Raw genomic sequence first — 16489 nt, forward strand, 5'->3', positions numbered from 1 at the left:
GCCTAGTATTCCGGCAGAGAAATTCACATTAAAACAACAGAGAGGGCTGTGGCCATGCAGTTCTGATCTCAGCACTCTGGAGAGTTAGGCAGGAGGTTCAGGAGTTCAAGGACAGCCCCAGCTATGCAATGAAACTCCTTCTCAGAGACCTATTCCTAAAACAAAGCAAAACACTCAAAGGAGACAGGTGCTACAAGAATAGACAAATCTACCATGACAATTACCACACCCAGGGAACAAAACACTCTTATTCTAAAAACAATGGTCATGTCATTTATGCATAATTGCTATGATTCTATCAGAAGACTCTCTCTCTGTCTCTATGTGTGTGTGTGTGTATGTGTGTGTGTGTATGTGTGCACACACACGTGTGTGTGTGTATGTGTGCACACACACGTGTGTTACATGTGCATCTCATAGCATACCTGTGGAGGGCAGAGAAAAACTTGTCCCTTCTATCATGTGGATCCCAGTGATTGAACTCAAGTCATCAGGCTTGGTGGCAAGTACCTTTATCCAACAAGCCATCTTGGTAGTTTCTGACAAGAGGAAGATACTGGAGGTACTTTGTTGTTGTTGTTGTATTGTATTTTATGGGTGTTCTGTCTGCATTTGTATCTGTCCACCACATGTGTGAATAGAAGTATTTTTTTTTGAACAGGAAATAAAAAGGAGCTCCAGATAGAATTAAATTTAGAAGATATTTTTTCCTGGGCTTAATGCTAAGGCAGGCCTTAATCAGGAGGGCTTTTTTGCAAAAGGCACTGGTTAATCGGTCACTCAAGAGAAGAAGTGAATTCCATGATATTCCTGCATCTGTGTGCTAGACAGTTGTACAGGCAGAGAGTAAGAACCCTTTGCAACTGGTCTGTCACCTCTGAAGCAAAGATATGCTTCTCCCACATGGTTAATGTGAATAACTTAGGAATGAATTATCATGGCTTAAGTATCTAACTAGTGGGCTACAGCAGACAGAACAAATAAAATGGAACACAAAAATCCCCCAGCCACAATGAAAATGAATTTGACTTTGAAAATACCAGTTAAGAATTTTAGTACCTTTGTGCTGATGAACTTAATCAAGAACATAAGAAATATACCACAGAGGTGGAGAGATGAATCAGTGGTCAAGAGCACCCACATGGTATGTTATAACTACCTGTAACTCCAGTTCCAAGGTATCTGGTGCTCTCTTCTGGCCTCCACGGGCACCAGGCATGGATGTGGTACACACACGCATGCAGGCAAAAGTACTCATCTTCATAAAATAAAAATAAATAAATCTAAAAACCCCCACCAGAAATGTGTCATATTTTATTCATCTGCTCACACATACTTGCGACTAACAGTCTATGGCCTGGCACTGTTCCCAGAGCCTTCAGTAATTTAAACAAACAAACAAACAAACAAACCTGTGCATCCAGGCTCACAGAGGCATTTTCTCAGAAGAACCAAACTGTGGCAGTACCCTAGTGTCCAGTAATGGATGAAGGGATGTGCAGCATGTGGCAAAACTCTGTAATTTTCCTTAAAAGGGAAGGAACTTCTAACAGATGAGCTTTGAGGACCTTATATTGTGTCACAAAAGCCAAACACCAAACAGATATGGTGGAGCAAATACACTTACATGGAGTGTCTGAAACAGGTGATTTCTTAGAGTCTAAGAACAGAACAGTGGCCACCAGGCTGAGGGTGGGGATGAGGAGTAATGTTTAACAGACTCAGAGTTTCGATTTTGCAAGATAAAACTTCTACAGGCGGAGGGTGGCAAGGATTGCACCACAATGTGAAGGTGCTTCATACCACTTAAAGTAATTAAGACGGTAAAACTTATAAAAAGCAACTGACTTCACTTACCGGACTCACGGATGTTTGAGTCTGGAAAGACAAAGCGTAAGGCCCGTGGAGTTCTTGCTTTGAGGAGTTTAGTCGTGTGCAGTAACCTGCACATACCCAGTGAGCAGCATGTCCTGGACTAAATGACTAAGGCCACAGTGAATCCTTACCAAGCCACAGTCAGTCAGTCCTGGAGGACACAGCATGGTGGCTGTGCAGTAATGACAATGGTGCCAAGAACATCTGCCTGTTCTTTCCATAGGACTGTGATGTGCACTTAAGGTGTCTATTTCATGGTGGCTGAGCAGGAACCCATTCTAACACTTGGCGCACGCTACAGAGCTTCATTCTGACGGGATCTTGCTCATCTGTTTTACCTAAGGCTTATTTATTATTATTTTTAATTATGTGTACTTATGTGTTTGAGTGTGGGTTTCTGGACAACGGTGTGGTGACTGCAGAGGCCAAAACAGGTGTCAGATTCCCTGGACCTGAAGTTATGGGCAGTTGTTAGCTGCCCAACATGGGTGTTGGGCATAGAACCCTCAGCTGCTAAGCCCTGTCTTCAGCTGGCTCATATTTCTTAAGTAGCATTCTACTTTTTGAGGAAGGTTTAGAGAAAATACTTATATCTAATATTTGAAGACTATTGTTATTTCTACAACACTGTTCATTCTGGGTCAAATTTACATGGTTGTAATCACCCAGAGGACTGACTGCTTGCTCCACAACTCTTTTGCTTCTCATTTCTTGACTCCTCCCACCCCTGGGGAGCTGTGCACTTGTAACTCACTGTTATTCCAGCCTTGGTTTTCCTGATTGTTCCCCAGACCCACCCCTTGCTTGTATGCGGATGAAAAGCACAACAACGTGTGCCAAGCATGGTGGGTGGTACATGCCTCTAAACACAGAACTTAGGAGGTAGAGGCAGGAAGATCAGAAGTCACAATCATTCTACATAGTGATACCAAAGCCAGCCTCTCTCTCTCTCACACGCACGCACGCACGCACACGCACACATGCACATACACGTGCGCGCACACACTCACACACATTTATGCACATGCACACACAATACATTGGGTTACACCTGGCTGGGTTTTGTTTTGCTTTTTGTTTTTTAGTTTTTCCAAGACAAGGTTTCTCTGTGTAGCCCTGGCTGTCCCAGAACTTGTTTTGGAGATCAGACTGGCCTCAAACTCAGAGATTCACTTGCCTCTGCTTCCTGAGATTAAAGGTGTGCACACAACCACCTGACACATTTGTCGCTTGTAAACTACACCCAATCAGAAGTGATAATAGTAATTAAATCTTCTGGCCAAGTTCTATTGAAAGATTATATAAGAAGTTTCATTTAGTTTCAAGAATAGAAAGCCGATTAGCAGTTGCTTAAATCAGACTTTTGTTGTTGTTGTACATAGAAGCCGAAAGATTCTAGATTGGTTACCACTTAGTACTTTCTCCTTAGCCCACTCCACAATGTATATAAATTTTTTTTTTTTTTTGAGACAGGGTTTCATGTGGTCTAGGCTGGTTTCCACCTCACTGAGTTTGTTGGCTTCCCTATTCAAGAAAGTAAACACACATTAACTAATAAGTTCTTCACTGGTTTTCCATCCTTTATGTCCATTTAGACTTTGGGTAGTCTCCTCCTGCTCACTTTCCATCCACCAGCTTCTCTCTTGCTGTGTCTAACCAGTTTGGCAACCCATCCGTGTGCTTTTCATTCCAAATGTTTATTTCTAGTAGCTTTGTAACCTTCCTGGGGGCACCCACAGGGTGGCTCACAGTCATCTGTGATTCTAGTTTTAGGTGATACAATATCCTTTTTTGACCTACAAGGTCACCAGGAACACATGTGGTGCGCACAAACACATGTAGGCAGAACACCCACAAACATAAAGTAATAATAATGATAATGATAACTATAATAATAAAACAAAGATACAAACAAAAACCCTGAGTCTAACTTGTATTCAGACCGACTGGATAACTTTATACTAGGAATCATGAGTAACAGACTGACTGGATAACTTTATACTAGGAATCATGAGTAACAGAACTGCAAATGGATCTGAATATCATTTATCTGTTTAGTGGGCAGCAGGAGGTTCTTTCTCATGAAGTAGAAAAAATATCAAAAGGATACACAATAAGATACTTACCAGGCTGGGTTTGATGCCAACACTTTCTGCTGCTTCAAATGCCAGCAAGAGATTCCTTTTCTGCGTTAAGGAAGACAAAGAGAATGGCTGAGGGAGGGACAGCAGGTGACATGGTGCAGAGCACTCACTGAAGAAAACAAGTAGCCCATGCCAACCATGCAGACCTGCTCTGCCTCGGGAGGGAAAGGCTAACCCGGTACAACTGCCACCGGGAAAACGACATTGACTGACATGTGACTAAAGACAAACTTTGTTGCTTTGTGGCTTTTCGAGATTTATGACATTCACCACATCCTGTTGTCTCCTGTTTTTTTCACAGGGCTATGTTACAAGTGATAATCAAACTGGGTGTGGCATTGATGCACTTCTGGCTGAGGCAGGAGGATTAGAAGTTAGAGGCGAGGGCTACATAGTGAGACCTGGTCTTAATAAAATTATCAAAGTCATACCTGAAGGTAGCCAAATGAAAAACTGTTCCCCCCTCCCCCAATCCGAGTCCTGGAGAGAAGCTCTTTCTAGTTTCCCTTTATCTCCTGTAGTGATCTCTTGCTGACTATAATCTTACACCAGTATTTATTTTGAAAACTTTGCTTATGTGTATGTGTGCATTCATGCCGTGGCTGGCCTATGGTGGTTGAGATTTGGTCCCAATCCTTCTACGGTTTGTTTTCCCCTATAGTCTCTGTTCCAGACTTCTCCTATTGGAGAGCGTCTGGTTTCTTATTCATTTTGGTGCTTGTGTGAAGTTCCTAACACCCTCCTTGGCAGCCTGCTGCTCCTGTCCTCACATGGAGGGTCTGCCTCACGTTTGGATAGGTGTTCTAGGATTACTGCTCACTTCCTACATTTCAAACTCTGAAGCTTAGTTACTACTATTCAAGGAAATCTTTGTACCCCAAGGACCTCCCAGAACCTCTTATCAGTTGGACTGTAGCCCCGTCTCACTGAAGTACACTCTTGAGGAAGGTTACAGAGGAGAAATATGTTCCACATGTATTCATACAGAAAGTTCCTTTTTATCATCATGCTTGGTTAATATTGGTTGGACAGAGAATTCTAGGCTGAAAATGGTTTTGCCTTAGAACTCGAACAGCACTGTTCCCTGAAGTCACTGAAACTTAGTTTGGAGCTTTGTTCTCAGACTCTTCCTGGCTATTCTCTGACATCTCTCTCTACAGATAATCTCAATTACTTGTTGTGCCATCTCACCTCAAAAATTCATAGGAAAGCCATTTAGTTTTAGAAATTTAACTAGATATTTTAAGTATAATTGAGAAGCATGTCCACACTTGGTCCTATGCATAATTTTGCAATTTGATATATTTAGGTTTTATTTTCTTCCCCAGTACTAGGGATTGAACCCAGGCCTTGCGTATGCCAGGCAAGCACTTTACCAGTCACATTTAAAGTTTATATGTAAGCTAGGCATGCATTTGTGCCCACAGCTTTTTAAGCAGCTAAGGGAAGAAGACCACTGGAATCCAGGAGTTCAAGGTCACTTATACATAATCTTCCATTTTTCCATTTTCCCATGGTCTTCACTGTGCCCTCTTTAAACACTAGGCCCTAGGCCAAAAGGTGCCTTGACACTGAAGTCAGCTTGCTGCTGTATAAACTTCATCAGAGGAAAAGCAGACTCATCTTTGCATGCTTTTTTCCTAGCCTGTGGGAAGCTGCTGATCGTGGTGATACTGCCCAGTCCCCAGCCTTCTTCCTTGACACCTAGGGAGACTGATGGGCAATAATTGGAAAACGCATCCTTGTTTCAGAGACACTGCTCTGCTTTGCTGAGCAGACCCAGTAATGTGCCCTTCCAGCCTACACTAGGGGAGCAATCCCTATTTTGGTGCTAAGGGAGCCTTTGGTCTTACTCTACTCTTTAGGTTAGGCCAACTTTCAGGTTGCATTGCTGATGAAGCTGAGCTACAAACAATTCTTATGGCTCATGATATTATAACGCCAAACTACTTCCTAAAAAGGCAGCTCCAATAATCATGTTATTTTTCTCCTCCTATGTCCCTACCTGCCAAATGTGTCAGGCTAAACATGGTATTTTATTGTTTTAATTTGTATTATTGGTTACTAATAAGGTCTAAAGAGAAGGCATTTCTAAACCAAACATTTTAATTAGAATTCTGCTAAGGCTCTAGTATAGTACAGATAAAAAATGTGTTTTCTAAGTAGAAACTGAACACAGAATAAATAGTCCATCTTGGAAAATTGCCTCAAAATGTTCTGAAATAGCATCGCATGGAACATGACAGGGGAGATTTTTTGTTTTTGGTGGTCATAAAAATGATTTCTGCTTATTTTGATGGTAACAGGACACCCAGTGGCCAGGGGTCATTATCCTAATACCCTCTCACTGCACACTGCTGCAGATGCTGTGCTGAGGCCAGGGAGCAGAAGAGTGTGTACCCAGTGAGGGAGTGGGAGGAGAGCCAATGTCCTCAGGACATGAGTTTTGCTTCAGTGGAAGCTCTGCCATAGAGGGGGAGACAGAGTTCGAGGCCAGTCTTCAGTGCCTGCCCAGTGTGTGGAGCAGGGTGAGCCTGGGACCTTCCATTTCAGGGCAACCTGTTCCTATCTGATGCAGAGTTTGGTCCACAGCTTGACCCGTAGGACCATACCAGTGCAGCGTCCTTCTGTAAATAGAAGGAGAAAGGATCTGGCCCACACTCATATTAAATTTCAGATACCAACATAATCACTCTCTACTCTACAACCTGACTCTGGGCCCCATGGAAGAGCTTGCACAAGCTGACATCTGAAGACTATTTCTAATGAAAACAAAATACTTCACCCACACCTTCTACCTACTGTAATGTACACCCTGCCATTGTGTTTAATACCATACAAGGTATCCTTGTTTATTTAAGGCACAGTCTCATTTAGCCCAGCCTGGCCTTGACCTTACTGTGTAGCTAACAATGATCCTGAACTCCTGATCTTCCTGTTCCCACCTCCCAAGTGCTGGGTTTATGGGCATGCACCACTGTGCCCAGTTCTTATTTTTAATACAGAACTAATTCATTTTCTTTGGTGCTGGGGATGAAGTCTAGGCCCTTACCCATGAAGGCACACTGGGCTCTACTACTGAGCCCAAAGCCTTTATCATACTATTTTTATATTTCAATTTTAATGGATTCTTACAAACAGTGTATTTCTCTTAGTGCTCTTTTTGATGGTAGTGTATTTCACAAAGTACAACCAATCAACCAACAACCCACTCATACTGAGTAAACAAGACTACAGGGCAGAGTCTGGACCATGTTCACTCATCCAGGAGACTCTGTGGTAGTCATACTCTCCTTGAAGCCCAATATCAGACATGTCCTTTCTGCCCAGTGGTACTACTGCCTCAGGAAAATTACCCTCATCAAAAGTTCTATACATGTTCAGTTGATGTTGTATTGATGGACTTCTGTTGACATGTGATTTTTAACAACCCTCCTCTGTAATGGATGGATCTAGCCTCTTTCAGTGTACCCCACCCCTGTTCATCATATCCTAAGCTGTAGCTATTGCTTGTCCCCTGAGGATACAGCTAGGGTGGAGATAGATATTTCTTTAGGGAGCAGTGGGCTAGGAATGACTGACAGAGTCCTAGGTGCTGGAACACTCAAGCTCAACTGGAGCTGTGAAGCCGGACAGATCTGTGCATGACACTCCTGGATATGATGCTGACTCCTTATCACCTTACAGTGGTCCTTCACCATTGGCACTCTTTGATGACATCAACAAAGATCCAGAAAAAGAAACTCAGGCAGATGTGTGGGAACCAGGGGCCCCTGTCCTGTAACAGTGACAGGAATAAGAATGCTGATGCCAGCCTGCCCTGATGCACATTTCCAGATCTGCAAGAGGCCCCTGAACAGCTGGCAAGGTGCCTGATGAGAGAATTTCAGGGATTCAGGGTGAGATAAGGGGTTTTGGTCACAAGGAAGCAATGCTCATGATACTAAGTGTGAGAGCAAACACCCACAGGCCTGTTATTTTCCAACAGATCTGAATTGATTCAAGGTCAAAGAAGCCAGGCCTGTGGACTACAGATAAATATGTCACTTTCAAGAAGACTCAGGTTTTAGGTTGTGTGGGTGTGTAGGTGCTTAAGCTTAACTTGCTATCATTTTTGAGGGACTATTGATTATTTACATAATTCTTTTTGTAACATCACACCAGAGGGGAGTGGAGAGTCAGTAGGGTTGGGGAGGGAATGCCACCTAGGTCATAGTCAGATAGATGTTCTGCTGTGCCTTGGCCTCTGTGATGGCCCCTTCTAGTTCCCTCTGCTGGGTCATTCTCCTCTCTGCATTTTATTGTGCTATGGCCAGGGCTTGGGTGTGTCCCAGAAGGTTTGTGTGCTGAAAGCTTGACCTTTCATATGTGGCAGCATATGAAGTAATGGAACCTTTAGGATATGGATAAAGCAGGTGACTGGGAATCGTACTCTCTGAAGAGATCAATGTAGTTCTTGTGAGACATTAATTACTTCCTGTGAGAGCAAATTATTATAAGAAGAGCACGCTTGGCCTCTGAATCTCTCTGGCTTCTTGGCTCACCCTGTGTCTCTATTCTGCACAGTTTTACTGCTGTTGTGTTTCCTACCATGAGGCCCTCATGAGAGGCCAAACAGATGTGACTGCCTCAATTTTAGATTTTCAGCATTCCAAGCTCTAAATAAACTTCTTTTCTTTATAACACACAGAGTCTCAGTTACGTGCTATCGTTATGAGAGTTGCTTAGGACAGTTCCCTCAGCTGATCTTCAGTTTTACAGCTTGATCCACCATCGGCATCTACCCTTCCAACATCATTGGACAGTGCACACACAGAATGCTGCTTCATCTTGGGAAGTCCCACCACATAGCCCAGATCGTCACTGATTCCCCCCACATCCATTCTTATAGCTCCGATTTCCAATCTGAACTCCAGATTTGCTGCTTGCCTCCTAACATGACACTTGACCATTGCTGACATCCCAGACGTAACGTGATGCATTGCATATCATCACATGGCCGTACTGTTTCACAGCTTACACAGCACCCCACATGGAAACACTTTGAAAACAATTACATTTTCCATGCTAGAAATTTAACCCAGGGTCTGCTACATGCTGGATCACTGCTTTGCCATTAGCTATACTGCCAGTCCTGTAAGATACTCTGTGATGGGTGTGTGTGTGTGTGTGTGTGTGTAAGAAAACATTATTTCTTTCTTTATTTAAATTTTTATTGAATTTATTTATTTATTCATTCATCCATTCATTTATTTATTGAATGTGTGCACACTCGTGTGGAGATCAGAGGACAACTTGTAGGAGTTGCTTCTCTCTTTCCACTATGTGGGTCCTGATTATTAAATGAAGGTTGTCAAGTTTGGGAGCAATGCCTTTACCCACTGAGCCATCTTGTTAGCCCTTTAGGAAGGAAGGTGTTTACAGAGTGAGATTAGGCAAGGCATGACACATGATTTTGACCCAAGACACAGGAGGCAGAGGTAGGCATATCTCTGTGAGTTAGAGGCCAGCCTGGTTCACGGAGTTAGGTGACATTAACATTTACATTGATAGGCTTTTCATAACCCTGATGACTCTCTGGAATGTGAGTGAGCCTAATCCAATCAGCTTAACAGGAAAAAAAAATGAAGTTCCTTTAGGAGACAAGAAGGGAATTTTATCCCTTCTTTCTCTACCCCGACACTGGAAAAGACTTTGCAAAGTGAAGGTAACAGATGACCCAGGGTTTTCTCTTGAAAGCGGATGATAGGATCCTCTCAGAACTACAGTAGACTGGAATTCACTGTTTTTCTTGATAACAAAGTGCATGTAACGAGAAGGGCAACTGAGACATATTTGCTGAGGATAGGATCCCATACTGCAGTCATATCCTGCTCCCCTCTGCTCCTCCCCCGTGCCCTTCCACCCCAGCTCTCTTAAGCCTCCCCTACCCACCCAGTAATGCACTGCCACAGAGGTTCTCCTAGAGAAGTGTGGTGGCACAGGCAATGACTTACTTTCTCCTGACTGTTCAACTCCTGGTATGGGATGTGGGCAGGCAGGTAGGTGTGCAGCAGAGCACAGAGGGCCAGCCCATCACTCCAGCTGCTGCTGAAGTTGGTGATATCAATGTTCTGTGGAGAGAGTAAATCCAGTGTTAACCCACACTGTACCATCAAGGACATGAGTCAGACAATATGCTGTAGGTGTCTATCTTTGGGTTTGGGTGACGCAACAAAATGAATTACATTTCCTTGGGGTGTGTTTAACTTTGGTAACAGGAATGGCCTGTTGTGGTCCACATCCATTCACAGGTATTTGTGGGGAAGATGAGACCATTGGGAAAATTCTTGCTTATCTCCTAGGGAGCCTTTAAGGTCTGATATAAACCTTATTTCAAATCACTCCCCAGATAATTTATATATCCAGCATTTCCCAGACTTATTGGTCACGATCACCACCACCATCATCACTACTACCACTACCACCATCATAACCACCCCCATTACTATCACCACCACCATTGTGACCATCATCACCATCATCATCACCACCATTGCCATCATTACCATCACCACCACCACCATCATCACCATCACTATTATTACCACCACCATCACCATAACTATATATAACCCAACAACAAGCACACCAGACAAAACAAGAGCATGGAGCCCAAGCTATGATTGTTCCTGCTCTGTATTACCTTCCTTAACTAGAGCAGCTTCTCAGGGGTGAGTGAAGCCTCGATAGTCTCCCTGCTATCATAGAGAATAAGCAAGGATCACTCCCTCAGTGGGGAATGAAGCGTCTCTTGCAGGACAGGCCGTTGCTTGGGGTTGCTGCTTGGCACACAGTGATAAGCAGCAAGGCTATCTTCCTAAAGATTCAATTTTTAAAAGCTGCCCAGGGGCTGAGGAGCTGGTATAGTGGGTAAGGGCACTTGCAGTCAAACCTGACTACTTAAGTTCAATCCCAGGAACCACACAGTAGAAAGAGAAAGAAGCAATTCCTGAAAGTTCTCCTCTGACCTCCACATACATAAATATAATAATAGTAATGGAGACAAGGGTTTGAAGTCTGAGATCCCAAGCCAATGGCCTCAGGGGCTAAGGGCTGAGACAGCAAGAACACAGGTTCAGATGATAAGACTCAAGCTGTGTGTGTCCCGATTCTCTGCCTGAAGAGAAATCTCTTGGGTAAATTTGTTTCCTCTGCTCTATTATGTCCCAACCGCCTTCAATTACTTGCTGCTCATTTACTGTGCACAGACTTGCCTCTATGGGTATGGAAATGACTCCACTGCGATAAGGTATTTCTCCTGAGCATCAGGTTCAAAGGAAAAACCTCAACCCACCTGCATTTCTAATCTGTGTGGCCATTTAGAATAAAAGGGCCAAAGCCATTCATACACTAAATCATCTCTTGTCAAAAACTGTAGCTTCATGGTTCACACGTTGTTTTATTGTTATTTTTTATTTTTAGAAAGAGATTCTTAGGATAGAGATCTTATTCCCATGAAGATTTATCTATGGAGAGAGAAAGAGGCAACTGTGATATAGTTTAAATCTTGGCCAGCTATAGGTTCATACAGACCTCAAAGCATTCATTATATATAGGCTATTGCCAATGCCCTTGGTTATGCTCCAGAACTTGACATTGAACCCTATTGCTGAAGACACCACATACTTGAGTCACAGAACTTGGAGAAATCAAGCTGCCACTCAACTGGTAGTGGAAAGGCATGCTTTCAGAAGACCAAACACCATTCTCACCCAGTTGTGAACCCCAAAAGCTACAATAAATGGCTGGCCAGACAAGATACACTTAGTGGTTCAACAGTGGCAAGATGTTATGGAAGTAACCACCCACCTTCTGATTAGCTCTACAGCCCACTCCATAAGATGGAAGCCATACCTAGCTCTGTTTTAGGGACCCAGAACCTGAGGCTGGATAGGTCACAGGCCTTAGGGAACCCAATATTATTATTCTGCTAAATGGCCTCAGTATTAAAACAACCCCTAATGGCATATTACTATACCCATGGATCAGAACATTTCTCATTTCTCATTAGAGAAGCTCCCCACTGCAGGAGATGGCAATTAACACAGAGACCTCAACTGGTCAATGTGCAGAGAATAAGAAACTGTGGAGTGCTTAGTGCTATACATATCATACCCTTCCTTTAAGCTCAGGGATCCTCATGGAAGAAGGGGATGGAGAAATTCTAAGAGTCAACAATGGTTGATAACATTAAGAAAACAGTGTTTTCCTGACAACGGGGCAGTTGCACTTATGAACTCAGCAATTGTGAGAGTATGTATAAGATCTTCTCAGGCTCCAGCCAAAAAAAATTCTAGAATGGGGCAGTGGTGGAATGTAGTCAGGAAATCTCACCACTAGCTAAAGAGCTACCAGGACTGACAGCTGCGGTTGAGAGGGAGAGTCAGTTTTCTTTAATGAAGTGAGTGGTATGCTAACCGAACCCAGGCAGGCCCCATCTCCAAGAGTAGCTGGGTTAAGACAGAAGTAAATAGAGAAAGTCAACCAAGAGTTATTAGAAAACACACCTTGGTCTATCCGGTTACGGTACAACAAAGACCTCCAAATGTTGTTTACCCACACACAGGGTTATGAGGAATTTGAATGGCAACCTGTGGATGTGTTAGATCTGAGAAAATTTAAGGAGAGTGTCACTAATTTTGGTATGCACTCACCATTTGTTAAACAAATTCTGACTTCTTGGGCTATTAAAAATAGAATAATCCCCCAAGACTGGAAAGATATGGCAAGAGCTATATTAGAACCTGCCGAAAATTTACAATGGGTTGCATGGTGGAGAGATGAGAGGAGGGAGAAGCGGCGGAGTTGGCAGTTGGTCGAAGCAGAGGGCAGTTGGTCGAGAGAGAGAAGACGAAGAAGACCTAGGAAACCACAAGTTGTTAAGAGCTCTGATAGCCAGGGAAATAGTGTAGTTTAATGGTAAATCTGCCCAATCTAGGCATGCAGCATTCATTTGATACTTATTGACTTGTGTCTTTATTCTATGGACTCCCTATGGGCAAGAGATTTACCGCAACAGCTGGGTAACACAAATTGGGTTCCATGGGGGGGAGAGGAGGAGGGGTAAGGGGAGGGGGAGGGGAGTAAAGAGGGAAGAAGAGGCAGAGGGAGAAAGAGGAGAGGGAGAGGAAGAGAGGGCAGAGGGAGAGAAGGGGAGAGGGAGAGGAAGGGGGACAAAGGGATCTGCTGGGGTGTTTTTTAAAAATCAATTTGACACATACCTACAGTTATCTGGAAGGAGGAAGCACCATTGAGACAAAGCCTCCTTGAGTCTGCCTGTAGAGAAGTCTATGTGGAAGCATAAGCCAATAAACCCTTTCCTCCCCAAGCTGCTTTTGGCCATGGTCATCATCATAGCAATAAAAACCTAACTAGGAAAAACAAGCTCAAAGTTGTGTGGGAGGGCGGAAGGGTGGTTATGGGATAAGTGTGAGACGGTGGTAAATGTTCAAAATGAATTGCATGAAATTGTATGAAACTCAAAGACTTAATAAAAATATTGTTAACTTCCCTAAACAAAATATATGTGCTGGAGGAAAGTAACCCAAGAACATTTGGAACAGAAACAAGTGTTTTTTTTTTTTTTTTTTTTTTTTTCGAGACAGGGTTTCTCTGTGTAGTCCTGGCTGTCCTGGAACTCACTTTGTAGACCAGGCTGGCCTCGAACTCAGAAATCTGCCTGCCTCTGCCTCCCAAGTGCTGGGATTAAAGGCGTGCGCCATCACCGCCTGGCAAAGCAAGTGTTTTTTGTTTCTTTTTAAAATTTGAGCTTGTCTCAAAAAACCAAAAATAAAATAAAATTTGATTTATTTTATATATATTAGTGTTTTACCTGCATGTATATCTGTATACCATTGCAGCCTGCTGCCTTTGAAGGCCAGAGAGGGCATATGATCCCTGGAACTAGAGTTATGGATGGTTGTAGGCCACCACATGGGTCCTGTGAATCCAACCCAAGTCCTTCACAAGAGCAACAAGTGCTCTAAACTATTGAGCCGTCTCTCCAGTCCACAGAACTAGTGTTTCTAATACTTACGTGGCTGTACCCACGTGTGCCTCCCCATGCTTGGGGACAGAGTCTGAAGACAGAAAGTAGGCCTGGTTTCTTTGAGGACCTCTAGTAGGCAGAAGGGGACGCCCCTTTCCCTCCACTCTCGAGCCTTGTCTGGCACTTGTCTCTACCTCCTTATGGGAAATCTGCCTTCTTATCATGATGGGAAATCTGCCTTCTGTTTCCTCGGACTTGAGACTACTATGTAGCCTCAGGAGTTGGGATGTCTGATCTTGAAAATAAAATAAAAATCCCAGAGGTTAATATTGTACTGTAATACTGTCTGGCCTCAACACAGAGAGAGGGGAAAATTAGCCAAAAGATAAAATCTTAAATATCATCCTACAGCTGGACCTACTTTGTAAAAATCACGGGAAGTGATCTAAGTTACATAAGGGTCAGTATGGCAGCTGGTAAAATTCCTTCCCTGGAGGAGATATAAACAATGCCTACCACTCTGCCAAAGGCCTCACTGACAAACTAATACGGTACAATTCCACCACTATGACAATGTTTATTACGAGGAACTGAAGAGTTTTTATTAGCTTGTGTGAGGGGTTGTAGGCAGGAGCCTGGGTGGCTTTAAAGCAGCTGCACTGGGAGGTCTGCACTCAGTGGGGATGAAAACTCTCCTAAGACCGCCTAGAAGGAGGCCCCTTCCCTAAGTCCCATCCAGTCTACACATACTTCTTGTCCCTCTCTGATGCCACGTGCAATTAAGGTAGAACTGCATACACCTTGTTGGGGAGAGTCCCCTAACTCTCCCCACCCCTCCTTCTATACAGGAAACTTGGCAGTCACCAAGCCCAGCAGTGAGGAACAGCTGCACTCATAGAGATGGTGGCAGTATGGCTCAGTGGATACTCCTGTGCAACAGTGGCTCTCTACCAGACCAGAGACACTAAAGAAAATAACAAAAGGAGAAGAGCAGGTCCCACAGGGCACCCTAGGACAATGCTTCCTGTTATCCGTCCACTCTTGCATCTCTTACCCTTACTCAGAACTCCTCTAAGTAGAATGCTTGGACAATCTGGAACTAGGGTCCATGTTCAATCATAGCCTCTCACAGGAAGGAAAAAAAAAGGGGGGTGATGATTCTTCTCTGAGGATCCCTGAAAGAGCAGTAGGCAACCAGTATACACTGGGCACATCCACCTGTCTCCTACACTGATCCTATCTGGTCTTATGGGGACTTCCAAACCTCCATTCTGTCCTTTTTATGGCAGCTCTTGACTTCCTAATACAACTTTTTCCTATTGCTCTGTTTTTCCCTTTAAAAATTATTTCTAAAATTTCTTAATACAAACAACTGGTAGCCTAGGAACTTTCAATAGTCCAGGAACCTTAGGCACCATGGACTGACTCAGAGAGACCTGAAGAACCCTCCCCAGACACAACCACCTTGGAGGACTAGAGATACTCAAGGCAGACTGAGAAATGACCAAAAGGCAGACAGACTGACAGATGCCTGTCAAAAGAACCAATGACCTTTTTTTTTTTCCTTCTTTTTAAATTTTTTTTGAGACAGGATCTCTCTATGTAGCTCTGGCTATCCTGGAGCTCACTATAGACCAAGCAGGCTTCAAACTCTCGGAGATCCACCTGCCTCTGCCTCCTGAGTATTGTGATTGAAGGAGTGCATCACTATGCCTGGCCCTGTTACTTATTTTTTTAATGCCTTGATATACCTACCTTAAAAGTGTGTGTAAATGTGGCTGTTTTGTGGACATAATAAAAGGCCTTGAAAATATATACTAACAAAGTAAGGCATTCATTTTTCTTCTTAAACCAATTAAAATAATACCTTTGATTCTATTAAATGTTTTATAAAGTTTTAAAAATACAATTTGTTTATAGAAAACAACTTTTCTTGGAATCATAAGATAAAAGTTTCATTAGGTTATAAAATCTGATATTGGATACAGGAATTTTTAATAATAGTTTCCTTTCCCCAAACCTCTTTAAAATATTACTAGTTTATTTCATTTGTGTAATAGTCATAAGTAATACAAAATAATAGGACATAAAGATGTTTCATGTTAGTTGGGATGCCCTAGATAAAGTGCACTGTAGTAGTAGACTAATTGTAATAGATTTCTTTTTCAGAAACATTCTTAAGATTTACATGTTAAAAATAAGTGTTTACTAAAGCCACAGTACATGTAAAAATGCTGATCATGTTTTTCAAATATTTGTTAAATTTCCTTTCATGATGGGGATGATAGGAGATATAATACCAACAAACAGCTTTCAAAATTGGATGAATTTATATATAATACAATAGCTGTGTTATTAAATATAAAGATGATAATCACATCTTACATTTCTAAGATGAGCTGTAACTTACAGTTATAACATTGAGTTTAAAATTCTTTGC

At 42.8% G+C, this 16489-nt stretch overlaps 1 protein-coding gene across 7 annotated transcripts in view; it reads right to left on the reverse strand.

Moving 5' to 3' along the window:
* Specc1 (sperm antigen with calponin homology and coiled-coil domains 1) overlaps positions 1-16489 on the reverse strand; it is a 261968-nt gene that overhangs the window by 7481 nt on the left and 237998 nt on the right. For all 7 annotated transcript variants that reach the window (XM_034506720.2, XM_034506722.1, XM_034506721.2 and 4 more), the window contains 2 exons: positions 10016-10132; positions 4002-4061 (listed from right to left, as the gene is read on the reverse strand). In XM_034506720.2, the coding sequence (XP_034362611.1) occupies positions 4002-4061; positions 10016-10132 (177 nt within the window). The remainder of the gene's footprint in view (positions 1-4001; positions 4062-10015; positions 10133-16489) is intronic.

Source organism: Arvicanthis niloticus, chromosome 6, assembly GCF_011762505.2.
Source record: "Arvicanthis niloticus isolate mArvNil1 chromosome 6, mArvNil1.pat.X, whole genome shotgun sequence".
Taxonomy (NCBI): Eukaryota; Metazoa; Chordata; class Mammalia; order Rodentia; family Muridae; genus Arvicanthis; species Arvicanthis niloticus.